This window comes from Ammodytes marinus, assembly GCF_949987685.1.
Source record: "Ammodytes marinus genome assembly, chromosome: 19".
NCBI classification, from domain to species: Eukaryota; Metazoa; Chordata; class Actinopteri; order Uranoscopiformes; family Ammodytidae; genus Ammodytes; species Ammodytes marinus.
This window is the reverse complement of record NC_137223.1, coordinates 10977624-11001773: the sequence shown is the minus strand read 5'-3', so window position 1 is coordinate 11001773 and position 24150 is coordinate 10977624. Positions and strand designations below refer to the sequence as shown.

Below are 24150 nucleotides of genomic sequence, written 5' to 3'. Positions count from 1 at the left end.
AATAAAGGCTCCTCAAGTGTCAACAACGGCCCCCGGCTATTATTACCCGACCAGAGAACACACGGAAGGGGGTTCACCCTGACGGCGAACAGCCATCGGCCCTGGAGGGAACCATCTCCCCTGAGCCGAACAGGAGGTGGAATAAGAGATTAACGGCGATATTTTTTTTATCGCCGATAAGAGTTTTGCGTTAACGCAGCACGTTAACGCCGATAACGGCCCACCACTAGTATTAACACTGGGATTTTCTTTCAGCGCACACAGTACGGCCAGGTTGCTGAACATGTGGAAATAATCACTGATTTTGACAAAAAGTGATTTTGACAACAAGCAATCTAACCCGAATCCCTGACCCCACCTTTGAGACATACGAACATATTGAAATTGCATGCAAGAGATAATAGTATAGTGCTACTTCTGTATTTCTTGGCAAATACAATGATTTGAATTGAAGAAAGGATAGATAAAAGAGACAAAGACAACACAGAGATATTCTACTCCTCCTTCAAACAGTGAGGAGTGAATAGTGGTTCTACAGGTTTCTACCAGTCTTTTCTTTCCTACCTCTATCTCCTTGTTGATGTTGTCAGAGAGCTGGTTGGCTTCATCCAGCAGACGTTCTCCTTCTCCCAGTGTATCCTGAGCCTCCTGTCTCACTGCGCTCACTGCAGAGTGCTTCCTCTGAAAAACAGCATATATATCGATATCAGGGCAGATTCGAATGATTATATTCTTCACAAAATAATCTACAGGTTGACTAATCCTAATCGTAATCATCGTTTGGTCAACAAGATGTTAACAAGCAGTGAGACATTCCCATTACACTGTCCTTAACGCTCCAGGTGATGACGACAGACAATTCAAAACCTAAAGATCTTCAATTTAACATCAAAGGAGACCAAACGTGCTAGTCCACCCTTGTCCAAGTTAATGTTGGTTCACTTTGGCCGCAGATATACTCTGACAAAGATGCAGGACTGATACAATAAAAAAAACTAATTGGTCTATACTGCAGTTGGCCTCTTGAATAGCACTATGTGAGTGTTTACTAGTATTTATTTGTAGTTTTTTGTTGTTGTCGATTGTCTGTTATTTAATGTTGTCCTCAACTGCTGGCTGAACAACACATTGGCACTCTGGGGTAAATTAAGATACATTTGCCTTTAACTTCAGGCTGCAACTAAATGACATATGGTCATTTGTTCCTGAAAAACTCCATTAATCAATGAAAACAGCTGCTGATTATTTTCCTGACCATTGCCTGAATAATACTATACTTCAACCACAATTTACAAACACTAAAGTTTTTCCGGACATGACACTTTAATCCTTATGCCACGTTCTGGCTGAATACTCTTTTCTGATTGGCTGGCAGGTGTGCATTATAACCGTATAACGCACACCTTCTCTTGATTTTCCCTTACATAATGCATAGATACCTGGATGTAAACCAATTGTATTCTTTAGGAGGGTCTGTGTGAATTTAACAGGATTTTTATTCGGTTCACTAAGTCAAATCAAGAATTAAACTTTGGTTCACATTGTAATAACAGAGCAATCATTCGGGGAAATGATCATTTTGCTGTCGCTCTTCATGGTAAAAAGGATTTCAAGTTATTGAAAAGAATAAAAGCCGTGTTAGAGGACACACAATTAGTGATTGGATTAAATGATTGCGTGAACTTAGTATAACCCCAGTGTGATGGGTTTGTATTCCACTTTGCTGGATGAATGGGGGAAAAGAAAGAAAGAAAGAAAGAAAGAAAGAAAGAAAGAAAGAAAGAAAGAAAGAAAGAAAGAAAGAAAGAAAGAAAGAAAGAAAGAAAGAAAGAAAGAAAGAAAGAAAGAAAGAAAGAGTGTACTGTGTGTGCGTGTGTGTGTGTGTATGTGTGTCTGATCACAGCTTCCTCTATGTTTAATAATCTTCTTTGCGAAAAATGCTTGTTGTTTTTCTCTATAAGGAATTGCTATGCAGTGACCTTTCCATGATGATGAATCATATGCGATGAATCATAAGCATAAGGCTTGAAAAGAAAGATAGGGATGAGTAGTGTCTGGTGTCAAAGACGAACTGAGGAAAGAGGATTGTTAGACGCTCCACTCTTCATGAAAATATAGTTTAGTTTTAGAACTTATTTTCATATTAGGAGTGTATGTATTTGGCAAAGTTTGATTATCCTTATATGTAAAATAAAGTATAATAGTCTTTATATTACTAGAAAAATTCAGATAATGGTTGATTATTTCTAGGTATGACTGTCATTTCCCACAGTAAACACTTGGAACAAGTAACATGCTTCTCTGTCAGCACATAAGCTAATGTGGACACCTTTATATTCATTTGGATTTGGGGTATAACTTTAGCATTTCAGTCGGTTCAAATGTTCTCTCAAATCTGCACCTTCTGAGAGGAAAATGGATCAAACATCGAGGCAACTTGTTTGATGTGCGTGGCCCACTATCTTGTCTCTTCTGTGAAATATGAGTTATACCAGTTACCGGCCATGTGTGGATCAAAGAAACCCAATTATGTTGACCATCAATGTTCTTGGTTCTCTTTTGCACAAGAAGGTCAAAGCAGAGTGTGTGTGAGTGTATTTTTGTAGGTGTGTGTATGTGTGTGTGTGTGTGTGTGTGTGTGTGTGTGTGTGTGTGTGTGTGTGTGTGTGTGTGAGAGAGAGATATCGCTCAGAGTCCCCTCTTGGCAATTTTTTTTTTAAATTATTATAAAAGCACATTTAAAGTTACAGCCCCGGAAAAAAACAAGAGACCAGTCTGGATTTTTCTTAAATCTCCATCTCTACATTACTCAATGGAAATTTTTCATTTTTTTTTTTTTTTTTTTTCATTTAACTTTTATTTATCCTCGAGACAACAACTTGATTGGCATTTGGTAGAAATGTTGTCAGTAGTTTATATTATAAAACCAAAATGTTCATTCTACTCAAACATATGCCTATAAATAGTAAAACGAGAGACACTGAATATTTGGAGTGGTCTCTTAATTCTTTCCGGAGCTGTATATGACAAAATGCCTTAAAATGACATTTTCTATTGTTTTTTTGTATATTTTAAACGACCAATAATAGATGTCCACATTTAGTAAATGTAGACCGATAGTCCACTGTTGGCAATGTATGCGTGTGCATGCTTATATTGGTGTGTGTGTGTGTGTGTCTGTGTCAGTACCTCCAGGGCTGTGAGGTTTGCCTGGTTTTGATCAGCCAGCGACCCAGCCTGCCTGGTCTTTCCCTGGGCAGAGTGGAGCAGATCCTGGGCCTCCTGGAGCTTCCCCTCATGGTCTGAGAGCTTCTCTTTTATCTAGGGAGAAGCAGATGGGGGGGGGGGGACACATTAAGTTACTGCCATTAATTTGGGGGTCATTGGTGACAAACGAGTACAGATTAGAAGGTGTAATTACCTCTGCTTTCAGGTCTTCTGTGGCCTGATGGGGGTCACCAAATATTCTCTTCACTTTCTGATACAACTCTTCTGCCAGGCTAGAAGAAGAACAAGAACGGAGTAAGAGATTAGAGTATTTATTTTCATATTTGAGTCATATAACAATGTGTTTTTATGGTGTTATAAAAGTGGAATTGAGGCAAAAGTGAGGAGAGGAGAGGAGAAGTTATTGTGATGCATTACATAGCCTCTGCTACTGCAAAAAAAAACAATAATCACTCCATACGACCGAATGTAGGAACGCTGGAAAGAAATTGCCGATTATCTTCTATTGACTCCTCAGGCACAGTTGGATTAAATTGTGACAGAGTAAAACATTTCAAATGTTGTTTCAATGGTGTGCGTGTTTGTGTGTGTTTGTGTGTGTGTGTGTGTGTGTGTGTGTGTGTGTGTGTGTGTGTGTGTGTGTGTGTGTGTGTGTATGGGTGTGCAACAGATACAAACTGGCAGAGAAAGAGACTCTAAAGGATAATTAAAACTAGACCACACCATACATGGGCCTTATCGGTTTGTGAGTCAGATGAAGATATTCAAAGGCATATATTTTACATTACATCCAGTATATGCTCAGTTTAATGCAACAGGCACCCAGAGCTGACAGTACGACATTTCAAAGAGCACAGACCCGATAAAAAAAGGAATTTCAAACAGTCATCAGACTTTGTCATCGCATCAATTATTCACAGCTTTGCTTTGCCGTTCTCAACCTATAATCTAGTCGGCCAACGCACATAGACTGCACTGTCATTTATTTTCTACAACGCTGATATCAAGGCACTGAACATGTCTTTCTCCCTACAAGAGACACCTAGCTTAGCACAGCAGGGAGTGGGGAGTGAAAATAATAATTTTCCTACTAGTGGGATACTAGATCACAGGTAAACAGTGCTGCAGTGGGCTTGAAACAAAGTAATAAACAGAGCACACTGGTGGCTTAAGGGGCCAGTATCAGAAGTGTTATTAGATGGTTTTGGAATAAAAGAAAACCCTCCCCCACACCTTCCCATTTGCTAGAACTGAAGGGGCTGCGTATAATTTGTTACTTGAAATAACTTTTTGTCACCTTGGGTACAACTGAATGCAACACAAAGAATTGCTGTGCACTGGTAACCCCATATTTAAAGCAAAAAAATATGGTTAACATCCTCCCTATGATTGCAGGCTTTTCAAACTACCTTAGAGTAAGACATGTTCAAAAAAACAGATTGCCTTCTGACGTCTGATGACATGTTGTACAAACTTTTTATTTGCTGCATAACCCGAACCGTTATTTTGAAAATGGAGTGTCAGATATACAATATGTTGCAATGGAAAAGAAAAGTAGGCCATGTAAATGTGACGCTGAACTTGTTGATAGATGATTGCGAGAACTATCCTGCAGGCTTGGCTTGATTTGATCAGCCCATAGGGATTAACAATACTTTTATTTCATATCACATGTTCTCATTATATTTCCTTATATTACTTAAAGGTGCACTATGTAACTTTGGGTGTGTCAGAGAAGTGAACGTTGTCTAAGGTATATTCTCTTAAATTAATAAACAAACTTTCCTCACAGCAAAATGAGATCCCCAGAAGACTGTTTGAATTAAGAAAGCTAACTTAAATGTTAAACTATTTTTTTTGTAACAGCCGATGGGCCCACAGTTTTATTTACAAACATATTTTAGTCTTATATTTGGTTCTTTGTATCTCAAAAACTTTTTTTCGATTAATGGTAGAATTATTTCATTCTAAGAATTACATGTAAAGTGTTAGTAGAAAATGGTTTTTAAACTAACTGCAAGCTCTGCAAATGTTAACAAGTCCCCCTCCCTGGAAACAGCATAGTGCACCTTTAAGTTTAATTATTAGAAAGCCTCCTTATTTTGACATGTATTTAAAACGGCATGTTTATAACCATATGTTCACCATTAATGGGCCTTATTTTTCACCTTCAGAATTAATAATGCACAAGGATAAAGTGTCCCCCAGATGACATCACTCAAGAGGACAATTTCACACATTTCTGGGATTAATGCAAGATTATGATTGGATCTGATGAAACTTTAATGAACCCCATGGTGAATATCACACATACATCTTAATATAAGTACACATCCAACTTACTATTACAGCATTACAATGGAAAGGAAACTTTTGCAAGCTGAAAATACATAAAATATGGACCTATTTGTTGATGCTTGTGTTTGTCTGCTCTGGTTGAAATCTCCCCCTCAGGGTTCAGTCAAATAATGAATGGCAAACTGACACACAAGTCATTTAGTGGCAGTGGAGATTTGTTTTCTTGTTCTCCCCACCACTACCATTCTCTCCGTCCATCTGTCACAGACTTCCCTTGCTTTCTACACATTTGTCACTCTCTCTCTCTCTCTCTCTCTCTCTCTCTCTCTCTCTCTCTCTCTCTCTCTCTCTCCGTTTCCAGCCCTACAGTGATACTTTTAATTAACTCATCGACCTTGTCTACATTTACAGCCGAAAAGAGACGGACGGAGGGACGGAGAGAGAGAAGGGGCAGAAGGAGGGATGAAGAGAGTGGTGGATTCCTACTGTAATTTTATCAAACGCCTCGAGATACAGAAAGAAATCGTGAAAAAAATCCCTTTGTTAAACCATCTGCAGAAGTCCATGGCTTTAGGATATTTAGATATAAATATATATTTACCACAATAGTCTTGATAATAAAGTATTTTGTTGTATAAGTTGTATAAGTCTATATCAGATATCTGCGGAATGGACTGTATTTACATCAGATATACCATACATATTTTTTCTGATAGTTTTCTGTGTCAACGAAAAGAAAGAGACAGATATCTAGAAATAAAAAAAAGATATATTGAAGGAGCGTTGGTTTTCGCATGATTTCATCTTTTAACTGCACTACAAATCAGATAGCAAAATGGAAATGCTGAGTGTGGATGCATTTTTTTAACTGGTCTCAAGGCATCTACTTAGCTCCATTCAGTCCTGTCTGATATGAAAATCAATTGGATTCTAATACACTTTTGCGACTTTCAATATAGTGAAAATCAGGTCTTGTCAATATGAGGTAGAACTGTGCATACTTTTCAAATACCGGTAATCCTGCACCTAAACAGCTTTAAACAAAAATAATCATGCAGCAAAAAGATTATAATAATGCAGGTGCAATTTTAAAATCAATATATAACAAAGACCAAGTTTCAACAGTCTGATACATTTTTATAGAAGCCACAGGTTTGATGAAACGCTATGAAATAAGTATGCATGATTCGGAGCGGAAAAAAAATGGCGACACATCATTTCAATATAGCTGACATGCCGGGATTTTTATGTTGTCTCAAGTTTGCCATATTGCTCGTGTAAAAATGTTGCCAACTCATGATATACTTTTTTCTCTATAGTATGCAGGTAAGATTAGTTGAGAAATGTTTTTATATATATACTGATTTATTAAGGTGAATTTTATGCATATTCAACTTCTGTGCTCTCTTCCCTCTCTTTCTCATTGTGCAAGTTCAGCAAAAGAAAAAAAAGCGACTGGGGAAACACCCCAAGAACACCGAGCACCGAGGTGAATGCAGTAGCATACAGGTACTGTATGTGCTAAAAAAAAATATACGTATATAAAAACAACAGTTACAGTATGTGGGTAAGTGAAAAAGTTACAATGTGGAAAGAATGGGGGTCCTGGTCCAATCAATATATGGGAAACTCTAAACAATCTAGAGACACAAAAACTCTGCCAGCAACAAATATATGAAAGCAATCCACATTTTTCAAGTCTGTCCATCAATACATTTACACCTGCAGTCTGCTCATGATGCATGTATTCATTGCAAGAAATATATTAGTCTGCCAAGTCATCTTAAGATTTGGGGTTTTCTTTGTTTGTGGGAAAAAAAGATACATTTAAGGTTCACAATGCAGTTTGAGGGGAGGGATTTTTGTTTACATTTGCAGAGCCTGCAGTTAGTTTACAAAACATATTTTCTCTACATGAAATGTCTGAGTATTGCATGATTATATCATCATGAGTTTATAGTAGTTTTCAAGGTATCTGGAACCAAACGTAAGACTAGAATATGTTTGTAAGCATAATGTTGGGCCCTGGCACTGTAGACAACAACCACAGTGAAACAGTAACTTTTCTGGTAGCTTTTCCAACTTCAAACTGTATTCCAGAAATCTAATTTTCCTGTGAGGAAAGTTTGTTTATTCAGATATGAGAATATACTAGCTTGGTCCAACCAGACCATCGTACTTCATTTCATTTGTACAGAGGGTCTGGAACTGCTCAATTTGGCAAACGTTCATTCACTTGGAGGCGGGTGTCTGTTGAAGTTTGAAACTATTGGATCTGCCCGGTGCCCCTCTGGATCAGCCAACCAATCGCATAACGTTCGGTCGTGACGAATGTCATGAGCCGGCTTCTGACGGTGCGTTCCAGTTGTACTGGGAACTCGTAAATTTCCGACTTCACTACATATTGTGGTCTATGGATCTACCGGTACCTGGAAACGGTAACGTGCTAGAGCCTAACGTTGTGTTATTTGGACGAGAAAGGTTGTAGGCGTCCATACTTTCGCGAGCAGATGCACTGGAACACAGACAGGTCGGAACTCGGAACTACCAAGTCGGAAATCTCCGAGTACCGAGTATAAAGGAACGCAGCATTCAACTGAAACTGGAGCGTGACTTCGACGTCATCGTTCTCAGCCACTCGCTCTGTTCGCTGATTGGACGGCCGGAAATTTTCCTGAGCTAGAACTGAGAAATTCACCGCAGCCCCAGACTGACTACTGAAGGGAAAATTAAATTTGAGCGGAAGTAGGTAGGCGGGCGGAGCCAGGCTAAGAATATACCATAGAAAATGTTAATTTTTCTGATGTACACAAAATGACATAGTTCACCTTTAACTGTTTGTGTGTACAGTATGTAAGCATATGTGTGTGGGTGTGTGTGTGTGTGTGTGTGTGTGTGTGTGTGTGTGTGTGTGTGTGTGTGTGTGTGGTCCATACTCCATTTCTTCCTCTGCGATGCTCTTCTTGCCTCCCAGTTGTCGTTGTCTCATCTCTGCTAGCATGGCCCCAATCTCCTCCTTCATCTCCGCCAGGCTTTTGTCCTGAGAGCCGCGCGACAGAGTCTGGTTCAGCTCAGCAGCCTTTAACTGCAGGTCTGGACACACACACACACACACACACACACACACACACACACACACACACACACACACACACACACACACACACACACAGACAGGCTGCTGTGAGGACACTACAGATGGACAGATTCAGTTCAAGTTGTTGCATTCGTGCAAGCACTGAAAAGAAATATGCTGTTCCAGTCTCCGTTGCAGCATCTGTGGAACATTACAAACTTTACTAGTATTCATCAACTTGCCTATTTGGCATCCACAGATTATTTAGTTTACACATGGTACCATACAGCCCAAAACGGATGCATTGATGTTGAAAAAATAAAAAATACTAACAGTTAATAGACTTATTGCCTTCAGCCCCAATTAACTTTCTGTCTGTGCACTCACACTGTCATGTTTTAGTTGCATGGGTCAAAAAGAAAGAACTGCAGAATCACACTATTTGATCTTCCCTCATTTAAACACAGACACATGCTGAGAGTCAGGACCGCGCGCACCAACACACACACACACACACACACACACACACACACACACACACACACACACACACACACACACACACACACACACACACACACACACACACACACACACACAGTTTTAACACCATTCAAAGCCAATGATTTAGGCAGACTTCATGTTTGCCCTGCTTTTAACAAATTAAAGGCAGTGAAATCTCAAACCAATCAATGATGAAACTGCACTAAAGCACTCCACGCTCATGTGAATAATACTCAAACTGCTGATACTTAATGAGGAGCGCATTTGAGTGTGTGTGATTGTGTGTTTGTGTGAGAGAGTCCGTGCAAGAGCAAAACAGAGAATGCAAAATAGTGTGTTGTGTATTTCCATAATGTGTGCGTATGTGTGTGTTCAGTTACAGATCTGCCTAAATAATGCATGTACCAAGCTGTTTGTGTGTGTGTGTGTGTGTGTGTGTTATGCGTCTGCAGTTATGGTGTGTTCTTCTCTCATTTGAAATGTAAAAGTGATATGATTAAAGCCAGTTGAAAGTTAAATAGTGTGTGTTTGTAGGTGGGCGGGCTGGTGGGCTTGTGTATGTGTGTGGTTGTGGCAGCGCTGCACTTCCTCTTATTTGAAATGTAAACATGATGTGATTAGAGCCAAGACAGAACCAAAGCCATCATGCTAATGAACAGCTGTACTGCATGTGTGTATGTGTGTGCACAATGATTTTTTTAGGTGTCCATATGTGTGTGTGTGTGTGTGTGTGTGTGTGTGTATGTGTGCCACAACCATATAATTACATAGTGGGATTTAAAAGCCAATTAAACACTTAAAATGTGGATGGAATCATATTATGGTACCTAGTAAACACGGGCACACACACTGAGGAAAGCGTACAGTATTTTCCTCCCTCATTACGTGCGTGTGTGTGTGTGTCTGTGTGTGTGCGCATAGTGGCATGAATATTTGCACATCTGCACCAGTGTTTGTGTACGTAGTGTGTCTGTGTGTGTGTTTGTGATAGCCACTAATTAAGTCTCTAATTGCTACTCTCAATCATCTAGTGAGGCACAACACACTCTCTTTTCCTCTCTCTACCCCTCTCAGAAATACACACACACACACACACACACACACACACACACACACAGACACACCGTGATTAGGCCGAGAGCCAGGAGCAAAAACAAGAAAACAACGGTTTCATCATAGCCAGCCACTATGCGTTGGTTTGCTAACTTTCTTTTCAACCCAGAAGCCATACAAATTTCATAATGGTGATCATTTAACTCATTTAACTCATTATTCAGACTGCAGAGTTTTACATGGCCAACATGTATACCTGCTGAATCCAATATTCAAATCCACTAGCACTGTCCAGTGGTACAATAATTAATATATTGGACTTCACACTGGACTGCAGCTACTGTATATGATTACCACTAACATCACCAGGATTTTTGTACCAAAACCCAATGGACTTTCATCAAACACATTTCCCCTAGTTAATTCATGTTGCCATTTATGCAGGAGAGACAACAAAGAGGGAGTTAAAGGTATATTAGGTAATTCTGGAGAATGTTTGTTGACAAATCACTTTTTGTCAAAATCAGTTAATATATCCTCACAATCTGCTACCTGTCCATGCTGAAAAGAAAATCTGTTTATACAGAGCCAAGGCTCTGTAAATTGGTAGGCTATGTAAAACAAAGGAACAGGGAACACTTTGTTTACATTCCCTTTGTGTATACCAGTGTATTCGCACTAGGGATGGCCATTTAGAATGTTTTCTTTAACCGGTTAAGAATTAACGGTTATTAACCGGTTAACCGTTAAGATTTAATGTAGCCTATTTATAGTGAAATACATGAAACAGGGCTCCAGACCTTTTTTTGTTCCAAGGACCTGCATATTAATTTAAAAACTATTCAGGGACCAGTAGCCAATTTAAATGCCTAGATTTTGACATTCACACGGCACCTTGTTGTTGTGAGAAGAGGTCTAGTATGCGAATGTAGGAGCAGAAAGTGCAATAAGTGCACTTCTAAGACATCCCTAATTCGCACATCATTTTCTTTCAGCGCATACACAGTAGGCCTACACACAGGTATCAGATTGTGAGGAAATATTCACTGATTTTGACAAAAAGTGATTGTCAACAAACAGTCTCCAGAATGACCTAGTATTCCTTTAATTCTAATTTCGAATGAACTGGTTGGTAGGGATATGTGAAACTTGACAGTGAGAGCTGATGGTTAGTGATACGAGTGAGAAAACCTCTGGTAGACAGTGTTACTTTACTTCTGATGGCTTTAAAGCCTTCAGGTCTATGTGAAGCTCCACGTGAATGAGAAGCCCTAAAAGTGCTCAGAAAAGTGGAAGGTTTGAACATCTACAATTTCATGAAAACTCAGAAAAACTTGATTACAAGTGAGAAAGTGGATCTCGAGTGGAGATCATTTCATCAACCACTACTTTTTTTTTACATTGAGAATAATTGAGAAATGTTTACGTCGACGGCTTGAACAGAAGAGAGAACTTCAAAACTCTTGTCCACTAACAAAGCATAAACTCACACATGAAAGAAAGCATGGTACAAATCACTGGAAACACCCTTAAGACTTTGGTGACACCCTTTCCAGTAAGTGAGTGACATGTTGCTGTATTGTATATACAATCTATGGGGAATAACACATTACAAGCTGGTCATACAGACATTGATGCTAGGGGCTGGATGAGGAGACGGGGCAGCTGCACTGGCAACAATATATTGAAGCTGGAGTTAACAACTGTCTGCTAGTTAGACATGCAGATAAAGAGAGAGAGAGAGAGAGAGAGAGAGAGATAGAGAGAGAGAGAGAGAGAGAGAGAGAGAGAGAGAGAGAGAGAGAGCTGCTCTCTGTGTGAAGCCACCTCTGCCAGAGTTAACCATCTGGACTGTGGCACAAACTTCTGCCTCTGAGAGAATGGTTAACACCAGTGGGAAAATATAGTATCTGGACAGAGTTCAAACATCAAGCTGTAGAGAGATTACAAAATATCCATGGCAAAGAGTTTAACCTGCAAAAAGGCTTTGAAAGTCCCAATGCAATGGATCCATTAATTCACTATTCAAAGTGAAACAAATACGTTATTAAAAGCTTAAAGGAATAGTTTGACATTTAAAATGTTAAGCTTTTTTGCCTTAGCGTTTCTGTCAGAGGCTGAAAAAAGGAGATTCACCAATGGCACTGAGATAAATATAAAGTAGATTTTTTGCACACTACACAAAACTGTTTTCTAGTAGAAAGCCAAATGACAATTCTGAACCTGAAAATTAGCATACTTTGTGACCTTTAATGAAATGCTGCAAAATGGCTTTTTTTTGCGAGCATGCTAACATTTTGTTTTAGAACAAATGTGCACCTCTCCAAGGGCACCGGCACAGTCACTTGCTGACTAGCTGCTAACAATATGAAACACACTGAATGACTCTTAATCACCACGGTTTGTGATGCTGCGTCTCCCTCGATCCGTCTTTATTGTCTCAGGCAACAACACTTTGCACCCGCAGCTGGCAATGAGCCCTGGCAGCCGGCCCATCAGCCATTGTGTTTTAGCTAGGTTTTAACTTTCCCTCGGCGAGCTAACAAGGAGGCAGAAATATAGTTTTGTCTGTCTCACTTTGAAGATGTCTCTCCTTCAAAGGTATAGGCCTGGTAGGATTGGGTAAATACAGGCTGTAGTACAAAAAATATCTGCTCTTTGTAGATTTTGTGCAATTTTTTGTTCTTATCGTAGTATTTATTTTACATCCACATAAACTCGTAAGACTTTTCTGAGGATTCTAGATATTTCCTAAATTGCTGCTTTTTAATATGTTCTGTCAGCATAAATTCATTAGGTCATCTTTCAACTTTTTTATCCTTATGTATAAATTATATCCCTTTTTCCCCTTATGTAATATAATCCTAATTTCCCACAGGGATTCCTTACATTTAATATAATGTAATAGAGTAGAATGTGCTCTCATGACTTGTGAGACAGACCAGATATATTTAGAGTTACCACTTGGTTTGATATGGAGGCAGTTAGGTAAGGGATAATGTATGCGCGTAGGGCTCCTGTTCCCCTTGTCAGTCTTTATTTCTCGATTATGACCCGTTCGCTATACATTATCCCGCTTATTAATAATAACTCAATAAATAAATACATTAATTCATTTAAGCAGTACAAAAAATAGGCCACTACGGTCTGAACTTCCTCCATAGATAACTATTTCACTCTGTGGTCAAACTTATTTTTCCCCGCTCTCCAGATACATTCAAAAAAGTATTACATTTCTCTTTTAGGAGTTGTAGGCCTATGTTACTGTTTGTAGATGTACGTCAGTGGATTGATATGACTGGAAGTAATCAAAATGATCCTTAACAGCGGGCATTATAGAGAAATAATTGCCCTGCAGAATGCTTTGATTGATCAATCAGAAGCGAGCATTCATCAGTGCAGTGTAATAATGCAGTAGAAGTTGTGTTATATGTGTGCTACCTCTAGCTCCCAGCAGTGTATCCCTGATGAACTGCTCCAAGTCCTCGGCTCGTTTGTGAATCCTGTCCGCATCATCGTCAACCTGTCCTCCGTCGGCCGACACCTTGGTGGCCTGCACACACACACAAACACACACACACACTCAAGTTATGAAATAATAACAACGTGTTAAATAAGTCAATGTATCGACCTCTGTCTAACAAAGAAAGGGAAAAAGACGAGGGGATGAGGTCTTGCGGTGGATGTAAAGGAATGAGAGATGATGATGGTTACACACACACAAACACACACACACACACACACACACACACACACAGATCATACAAACAATCAATATGAGTGTGTGTGTGTGTGCAAGTTTGCCTTTGCCTGTGTATATTTGCACTCACACACCGCGGCATCCACAAACACAGAGGTGGATGCATTATTGACGTAAAAAGAAAACAGAAAACCATATCACGCAACACACACACACACACACACACACACACACACACACACACACACACACACACACACACACACACACACACACACACACACACACACACACACAGAGTACAAGGAAAACGGGAGATGGATGAATTCTTGACAGACATTAAAACACATCCTAATAGACTGAATCTAACACACACACAAACACAAACACAAACACATACAAACAAACACACTCAGACACACACACACACACGCACACACACACACACACACACAGAAAGAGCAGGTAATTATTATTGTGACTTGACAAGACCATGCTCTATCATTTCAATGAGTGTGAGTGCGATGGGGTGTGGGTGATAGCATCGCTGTCAACAAATGTCAAGGCCCCAGTCCCTGCCATCGTGTAGCTTTGACAGTGTGACTGTGAGTGTTATTGTTCTCCTTCTTGCACCTCTAGACCCCCGCAACTCAATAAGTCAGTTTCCTGTTTTGGTAAAAAGAAAAAAAAAGTTTGTAGCCTAAAGTTTTTTTTTTTAAAGAAATGCCTTTGTCGGTTTACTGAATATGTTTGAAGCAAAGAAAAAAATAAATGTTTTTATTTAATGTCAAGCCTATTTGGACCAGATTTGGACTCCATAATGGGTCTTCCAGGGACAGGGGTCTAAAGGGACGGCAAGCGTTTGAAGTGACTATTAACCTTTCTAGTTGGAAATAAAGCAACACTATGAATGAACTGATATCGCTATACTATTTATATGCCATTTATATAATATATTTTTTTCAGCTTCTACTATTTTTCTTTATATTGTCAGAATGGAATTGAGGGAGGGCAAACACCTTACCTTTTTCTGAACTGGTTTGTGCTGATTTCATTGAAGTGTGTTAGTATTTAACATGCAGGGTTAAAATACTGCTTGCACATGTGTTGGTATATCAAATTGTGCCGTTGTTTTCACATTATTCTGCTGATTGACAGTTTGTGAAATTTTTTAACATTTTCTGTGTTAACGAGACAATTCTGCAGGGCATTTCCTAATCCTGAAACACCTGTTTTCAAGAGGATCCTTTTACCAAAGTCAGACTTTCGTTTTGTCAGTTTTGTGTTAAAAGTTTTTGCTACTCAACTGATTAACACAGATGGCTCTGACACTAATGCTGGGCTTACACTACACGACTTTTCACGCGATTTGACAGTCGCAGACAATCTTCCAATGTCGGACTGAAATCACAGAGTTGTGGCGCGCGCACATAATCTCAGTCGTTTGATGTAAGGTGGTCATATTACCCGATTTCAGCCAGTCTTCTTCCCGTCTTGACGTTCTGACATTATCAAACTGGTTTGATATTATCGTTAGTCTTGAGGGGTTGGCTCAAGCGAAATGACGTAAACACTGTCACACTCTCGCATGCACCAAGCACGACACAGGAGGAGCGGCATTAGTCGCGACCTGTGTCCGCCTGTGAGGCACTTCTTTCGGACACTTCTACATAGCAGCCTCTGCTCGAGATGCAAACTGACCACTGCGCAACCTTAACTCTTTACCGTCACATTTAGGGTTAGGAGTTAAAGTTACTGGGGGACGAGATCAGTAAGTAAAGCTGGTCAAATAACTAAAGGAAGTCCCCCGCTCGGAATATTGAATTCACTTTTTTTAAATTAAATAATCACAATCGCGTTTGCGGAAATAATATTAATCTCAAAAGGAATCTAGTTGTAGTCTTGCAATATGAGACCCTCTGTCTTTTCAAATCTCATTATGTGACTGAATTGTCTTCAGGTGTGAGCTAATTGTCTTAAGATGTGAGAGGGTGTCAGACTTCAGTCTTTTCAAAGTATTTTAAAAGTCCTCTAGTGTAAGCCTAGCATTAGCTGAGATGTAAATTGTTTTCTGTAAATCAGCTAGCTTCTGGCCAGACAGAAGTTTTTGTTGTTGTGTTGTCTCAAATGCCATGTGCAACTTGTTGTTGAAGTAACCAGACTTTTATTTTGCTTTTCTGTCGTGATGAATACTTTTTTGGTCTGTATATATTGCTTCCATCTTGTTATGTAAGAGACAGACAGAGAAAGAGGGATAAAGAGATAAAGAGATAAAGAGATAAAGGAGGACAGGCAATGAGAACGACTAAAGTCTAGCCAAAGGAAAAGAAAAGAAAAACTTGTGTATGTACGTACCCTGCTGTGTAGTTGGTCCATCTCAACCACCAGTGATCCTAGGTTGGAGTCGGCCAGTTGCAGTAATCTCTCCGGGGCTTTCTGAGGTGACAGCATGTGCTGCAGGAGAAAAACACACAGAGATGAAGGAATTACATAGAACAAGTGTCAGACAATATTTTGGCCCCGGGGCTAGAGGCTACTGAACGGCCTGGCTATGTGCTGGAGAGCAGGGGAGAAAGGGATGATCAAGAGAGGGCAGGAAGCATGGACGGAAAAAAGAAAGAAAGAATTACATAGAAAAAATGTCTGTGTAAACTCAAAATACTTAAATTATGTCACAGTAAAGTAAAGATGGCGGATGCAAAATGGTAATGCAATGCAACCACACTGCATTTGGTCTTGTCACAATTTGAAACATTGGTAAGTGTAAAACCAAATTTTAACAGTAGTGTTCGAATCATGTTGTTGACAATTCGAATGCTCTAAAGTCGGAGATTTTTACTGCAAAAAGGTATCAAAGAAAAATTTAAGATGCAAGGATTGTAAACTCTTTGAAAACTTCTAAGCAAGCTTCCCAACCGGATATACTAATATCTATCTGATCACCTCATCAAGGAAATGACTAAGAATTTAGTTATTGTAACCAACATAATCCACGTGCCTTGCTAGATGGAAAATGTGACAGCCTTGGCAACAGTTACTAAGAGGGCGGGGCTTAGCTAATGGTCAGTGATTATGTATATATTTAAAGTAGGCTCAGTTAGATTGAGGTTAAAATGTGGGTAAAAAAAAAAGGCAGCTCTTACCTTGAGTTCCTCTGTCATGTTCTCAAAGCGGTACAACACCTTATAAGGCGGTGGGAGGGGCGTGGTCAGGGTGACCTCAGAGATGATGCGATCCAGGCGGTCCATGTCACTGATCAACAGGCCAGAGCACTCGTCATCGCAGGCTAGAGCAACGGATACAAGCACCACAGTTAGACACAGGTACAGTAGTGTGTATAATCAGGCCAACTAAATCTGTTAGAAAAGTTAACAGACGTTTGGTTGTGTGTGCGTGCGTGTATGTGTGTTGTATGTGTGCGTGTGTGTATGTGTGTTGTGTATGTGCGTGTGTGTATGTGTGTTGTATGTGTGCATGTTGAACCTCCTGCTGATTAACTTTTGACTTTGCAGAAAGTAAGAAAAATAAGAGGAAAGTAAGTAAAATATATGTGTATTTCTTACTACTGAATGTGCTTTTTCTGTGATTATGTATACACATCAGCGCCTGATTGTGGTGTCTGCTTGTTTTTTTTTGCGTTAACGTGACTGTGGCATCAGAGAGACAGGGTTTGCCGATGCGTGAAATTCAGCACGGAAGAGGCAATAGCACCTATTATGAGATACACACTGCAGGCTAAAAAAACTTGCACACTAATGCGAGCACATACACACACACAGGGGAATTAATTTAGACACATGCAAACACATTTTCTCTTCTGTATTTGTGTATGTGAATTTCTCTTCCCCTTCTGTAGCCCAAGGCTGATATATCGCAGAAATTAGAATTTCTGACAAGGGAAATCAAAGATGAATTAAATAGGAATAAAAAATAAACAGTTTCTACTCTATCAATCTCAAACACGGAAAAAGACACTAATGCATTCAGGCACACACACACACACACACACACACACACACACACACACACACACACACACACACGCACATGCGCAAACAAACACACACAGTTACAGTAAATGTAAATTACAAAGCACCGTACGTGGGAGTTAACTAATAGCTGCTTGTCAAATCCAAGCCATTCAAGAATCTTACAGACAAAGGATTGTATTTGTATAACTTCCACTTTCACTCCCTCTCGGGGGCATTGTCTCTACAATGTTTGACCAGACAAGGCCACGGGATCTCAGACAAGCTCTTTTCTGTTCCCGAGGGCTTTACATAAGATGTTGTACATTCAGCTACCTGTAAAAAGTTTACTTGGAGTATTTACTGTGTTACGGAGTTGTGGGGGATGATTCAACTGTTTTGTGGCTTTCGGTTCACTTTGTTGAAGTTTTTTGCCAGTCAGGGTTCCCACACATTTTATTTCAAGAATACATTTTTAAAACTTTTCATGACATTTTTCCCAATTTCCATAAGCTTATTTAATTGGCTTAAAGTACAGTAGGTCGGCCAGTGTCAGAATCATATTGCTCAATAATGAAGCTCTCTCTCTGGAGCCATGTGTTCTGGTAAACGGACTCCACTTATATAGCGCTTTTCCCTGGTTTTTCACAGACCCAAAGCGCTTTACATTGTTTGGTACACATTCAACCAATCACACACATGCACATTCATACACCGATAGCAGCAGCTATCACGAAGGGTGCAAGCTAACTATCGGGAGCAATTTAGGGTTTAGTGTCTTGCCCAGGGACACTTCGTCATGTGGCGGGGAGACGGGGGATCGAACCACCGACCCTGCAACCCAGTGAACGACCGCCCTACCCACTTCGCCATAGACGTCCGTGTTAATTTTTTCTTTCAAAATACATTATTAAACACGCACCTCTTGCGGATAAGCAAACTGATAACTGTAGGCTGCGCAGTACTGCATTCCTTTCACAATACTAATTAGAAGCACTATTTTGCATAACATTACATGTATTGGGATTTTTTTTAAAGTAGTTTTTTAAACACTAGCAAAAATTTGTGTATATTTCAAAACTTTTCCCAAAACATTCAGTTAATTCCGAACCATTTCCAGACATTTCATAACTTTTACAGGATTTTCACCAGCGTGGAATCCTGCTCTACATCAAAGCCCCAAAAATGCAACAAAAGTGACTTGACTAGTAATCTTAAAGTCACCCGAAAAACCCTGTAGAAGCTGTACAATGTTGAAGTTTTCAGTGTGCTAGTGGAGCCACAATATACTCTACAACTTAGTACTAGAAAACAAATGTAATATGTTTGGGTTAGTCTTTTGAGGAACATACACTACAAAAGTATTACTGGCTTTTTTTGGCTTAATGTTGAGCATCAAGTGAGTTTTTGAATCTTCAAAAGTGGCACCAGCTGCAACAGAACCCCAGTACAACTGTAAGTCATCAGAGCTGTGGGTCAGAGCTGCAGTGCTAGTCATGCCACAGAAATGAGGATTTGTCCGTCCATTGATGCACATTATCACATTTTGACTACAACAACACTTGACTAACAATTGAATTATCACAACCTAACCTAGATGCTAATCACCCCCCCAAAAGGCCCACAGTATTTTACATGAATGTCAAGGATTATTTCAAACACAATCATGCTTAAGTTCACACACAAACACAACCGCAAATGCACACCATTAAAGTGCAGTTATACACACGTGGGCTTTTGTTCCTTACACATTAACTTGGTGCTGGTAGGGCATCTGTCTGACTTTGCATCATGACTGTGCGTCCAGTGTGAGTTTTTCCAGGTTGGCACCCTGTTTGCTGTTTACTTGTTATACTAAGCGTGATTTCGACAATGGGAAAATAAATGTCTTCTTGCATTATGGAAAGTGCATTTTAATGATGCCTAACAACAGAGTTTAGTTCAAAAAATATTACATTTGTAAATATTTAAAAACAGCACAGCCCCAAAAATGGCAAAAGTTTCTCCACAACTGGATGCTTTCATAATGGGAGTGTTTCACTTATTGCATATTGGTTGGATTTAAGCATTGATGTCATTCCGTACTCCAATAATTAAATTAAATTACAAATATAATGCTGCACATCATGCATGAACAGCTTAGGCTTAGGACATTTGTTTGTCATTTTTGACTGTTTAAAAGCAGATGTATTTAGCTATTTCCTGAGGTCATATTACTAGCCAACATTTCAGAACGCAGCCCTTGACATCACATATTGAAAACAAGCTGCATTTTTCGATGCAAATTTTGTTTTATGCTAAATTGGGAGCGCTACCTGCTGCCTGCATTTCCCTCATTCAAAATGTGCCGACTTCCAAACTGTTTTGGTTTTTGCATCTGATACAATGGGAGGAAATAGGGCAAAACGCAAAAGTGCAATCACTTCTTCAACAAGTGAACAGCAGTGTGTGTGATGGCTCCATTCTGTGTGTAAAGCATGAGGGACTTGCAATTATAGTCATAGTGGACGTAGAGAGGCTCTGGTGTCAGGGTGCACTGTAGCTCTCTCTCTCTCTCTCTCTCTCTCTCTCTCTAGCACTGTCAATTTATGAACCACACGCTCTGTGTCTGAACACATAAAAGACCTGTAGAAAGCAATTTCCTTACTTGTCTTACACAACCTTTTTCTCCTTGTACCTCTCTACACATGCTAATGGAACCAAATTGGCCCCGGCCATTATGGTCATATTATGTTTAAATGAGCTCCAAATGACATTGAAATTATTTCCTAAATGACTGCAATCTGACTTCTTGCCACGACCCCCCCCCCCCCCCCCCCCCGCTGTCTCCCATGGCAACTGGAGCATATAGGGTTTTTTCAAACGCTCATTTGCATCCGATCGCAAAAAAAAATAGAAATCATAACAGTGGGTGACAATGCGGGGTTGGTGGGGCCATCCGAGAGAATAGAATAGAACAAACAGGGAGATATGATTTTTTTTTTTTTTTTACCATGATCTGGTCTGATGACTTTATGTTAGTGGAAGCTTCTGTTGTTGGAGCCTAGTCAAATAGGCCCAAAAATCTTTTGGTATTGTTTAATTTTTGTATTTAAATTTGTGTGCCTTTGGGCCCCTTGCTTCATAACTACAACAAAGACTCTGTACAAGATAATACTTGCAGAATCCTTCAATTTAGAAAAAGTAGAAAAAGAACAAAGTAGGCCTATAAAGATAGAAAAAGGAGCACCAATAAGAGAGATTATATATACAAAACGCTGTGTGTTAGTCTTACAGATGATGCCGGCCGCTCCACACACATGCCTGCCCATGCACTGGTCACACTTCAGTCCCGATGCACCGACCCTGCAGCGGCATTGGCCAGAGACCGGGTCACATGGTCCAGGCCACGCCCCCCACTGGGAACACTTACACTCCTCACAGCGCCCGCCCTCCGTCCGCGGGTCACCATGGTAACCAGTGGCACACCTGGATAGGGGGGGGATCATGGAAAGAAGGAATGGTGTAAGTAATAATGTTGCTTCCAATGAGCAGTTTCTATTGTTGTTGATAGCAGCTACGAGGAACTTTTAAATATTTGTGAAGTTAAGTTTTTATTCGTCATAAAAAAACACTACTTCTTTTGTCCAAAGGGGACGCTAGAATTAACACAAACTGAAGGTTCCTCGTCACCGCTTTAAGCACTTGTTGCTAATACAACTAAACTGTATACAAAATGATGTGCTCACACATCACAAACTGTTCACCAGGTGTTTTACAGGTAACATAATACCTACATTGTCTTACAAAATACAAGAAAAAAGGGTATACTATCCATTACTTTGTACCATATTAAGATTTCATGATTTCTAAGCTAATTTTTTTTTCACTAATAATAATAGTTAAATTGTTGTGTGTGTGTTTCACCTCTCACAGTATTTCCCCTCATATCCCTCAGGACAGGCGGTACACCGGTAGTCATCATATCCCTCCGTTACACAGGTTGGACTGAAACTACACACAGAAAGTAATACCAGAAAAAATGCAATAAATACTTTAATACGTTTAGCCTATACAGTCTACATGTTAAAAAAGTCTGAGAAAAATAACAACGTATAATATAACAATAATGAATACAGTTCAACAGATATTATAGTGAATGCTGAGACCATACATAAGCCAAAATGATAAATACATTGACAAAAATAAAGAGATGAATAAACAAGTAGTACTTGTTCTCTGGGTTGGTGAGGGGACAGGCGCAGGGTTTACAGTCGTCATGGAAACCTCGGACCACGCCGTAAAATCCCGGAGCGCAGCGTTCACACCGATCGCCCTCCGTGTTGTCTTGACAGTGCTACACACACGCACACGCACACACACACACACACACACACACACACACACACACACACACACACACACACACACACACCAAAATAAAATTAATGCTTCAATGCTTTATTACTGAAGATGCTACATTGACTTCCATTTATTTTCTAACCCTAGCACGATTCTAAGCCTGATGTATAAGTGTTACATTTCCCATCATCCACCACTGCCAGCAGGAGTTCTTGGTGTTTGTGGTTGGGGTTTTAAATGCAGAATTTGATAGTGTGTGCATAATGTTGGCAGCAGCGACACAATTACCAAAAAAATAAAAATGCTCATATACTGCTTATACAGAAAGCTCTCATCTACCAATTTTCAAATGAAATTGACAACAGTTAAGCTACACTTTTATCTGCATGTTGTATCTGAATATTGCCACTGGCGTAATAAAAAAAACGATTGACAAAAGATATGCTTGAGCGAGAAAAAATAAAAAAACTTAAAAGGCAGCTGTGGAATAATATTAAGCTATTCCAGTTCATGTAATCATGTGAGATTGAAGCACCTTTAAAACGTGTACGCTGTGTACAATCCCCTTGTATGTGTCTACTTGTATCAAGTTGACAGTGAGTCATTGAGAAGATGACAGACAGGGTGGTGGTCACCCATCATCCCCTCCTTGATTAGGTGGCATTGGGGAGGCTTGGTAATTGGTGAATGAGATATTTATCCTGCAAAAAACAAGTAGATTTGCACCGGCACCAAATGAGTACATACCGCAATTACTTCCCGCTGTCAGTTAACTTTTTGAATTTGTAGTAGCACTTTTGATCACGGGTGTTCTTCGTTGTTAGGTGGTTAACAACACACTCTACTACATTCATAGAAGGTTAGTTGAAATGTTTGACAATGTCAAAACAGAAAAGGTAATTCCAGTTAAAAATTCCAGTCACGCGTTCTCTATCTCTCTCTCTCTGATCATTTCCCCCCCCCAAACAGAAAACAAATGACTATCTTTTTCCAGGAGAAAAAGTTGATTGAGCAGTTACTGTCAATCGCATACAGATTTCACACGTCCAGATTTGTCAACTGGGAAGTGCCCAGCAGTGTGATCGCAGCTTGCATTCTGCAGTACTGAGCATCTTTCTACCAGGCAGGAGCAGCATGGGGAAGTCATTACTCTTTTCTCTTTCTCACCACCCACCGTTTCCTGAGCACATTCTAGGCCCACAACACAGACATAATACAGCATGAACTACTGTATTTCAGAAAGGAAATGTAGTCATCCTGCAAACATAGTAATGAATGTTTTTTTTTTTTTTTCCCACACTCCTGAGACCGGTCGGCTAGCTGTTATAGCTGACAGGTGTGATCTCACACGTCAAAGAGTTTAATAAGCTTATTTTCCTCAAGAGCATGGCCCGTCGAAAATACTCATTTACTTTTTCAGGATTTTCATTAACCCGGTGTAATGAGGATATAGTCACGAGGGAACAGGAACACGTAACACGGAAACCTTGAAAGTCCAAAACGGTCTTTTTTTTTGGAAATTTTAAATAAATCTGTATTTTTAAAGCAAATTAACTCTACGTCGTCAATTCACAAGCTCTTCCTCAAACTTTTCATTGGTTAAAAAACATTTTAAAAAAAACACACACAGTCGTGAAGTGTAACCGAGTAGCACTGATTTATGAAGCGGAAAATAAAAAATGGAGATAAGAGGTTTCCGCCAGACAGCGACGCTATCCAAATTGTTTTCATATCTAGAGATGTTTGTGATTATGCAGTGTTTATATATAAATACAGTCAATTGCCACGATTTGTACACACTTTGTACACACAAGAAAATGACATACTGTATACACAAATACAAACAGGCAGCTCTCTACTCTCCTCATATCCCCCCCAGGCACACACACAGGTCTTATGTGTGTTTGCCGTGTTTGTTGACAACGGGAACTTCAATCAGTGCAACAGGAAGTTGGCTTTCTAACGAGGCAAAGTCGTTTCCA

At 39.7% G+C, this 24150-nt stretch overlaps 1 protein-coding gene across 1 annotated transcript in view; it reads right to left on the bottom strand.

The window, feature by feature from the left end:
• lama2 (laminin, alpha 2) overlaps positions 1–24150 on the bottom strand; it is a gene marked incomplete at its 5' end in the record, with an annotated part of 158628 nt that overhangs the window by 47750 nt on the left and 86728 nt on the right. The window contains 10 exons of the mRNA XM_080048250.1: positions 565–681; positions 3190–3321; positions 3422–3500; positions 8463–8619; positions 13601–13712; positions 16215–16313; positions 17003–17145; positions 21102–21295; positions 21734–21820; positions 22039–22163. Of these exons, the coding sequence (XP_079904376.1) occupies positions 565–681; positions 3190–3321; positions 3422–3500; positions 8463–8619; positions 13601–13712; positions 16215–16313; positions 17003–17145; positions 21102–21295; positions 21734–21820; positions 22039–22163 (1245 nt within the window). The remainder of the gene's footprint in view (positions 1–564; positions 682–3189; positions 3322–3421; positions 3501–8462; positions 8620–13600; positions 13713–16214; positions 16314–17002; positions 17146–21101; positions 21296–21733; positions 21821–22038; positions 22164–24150) is intronic.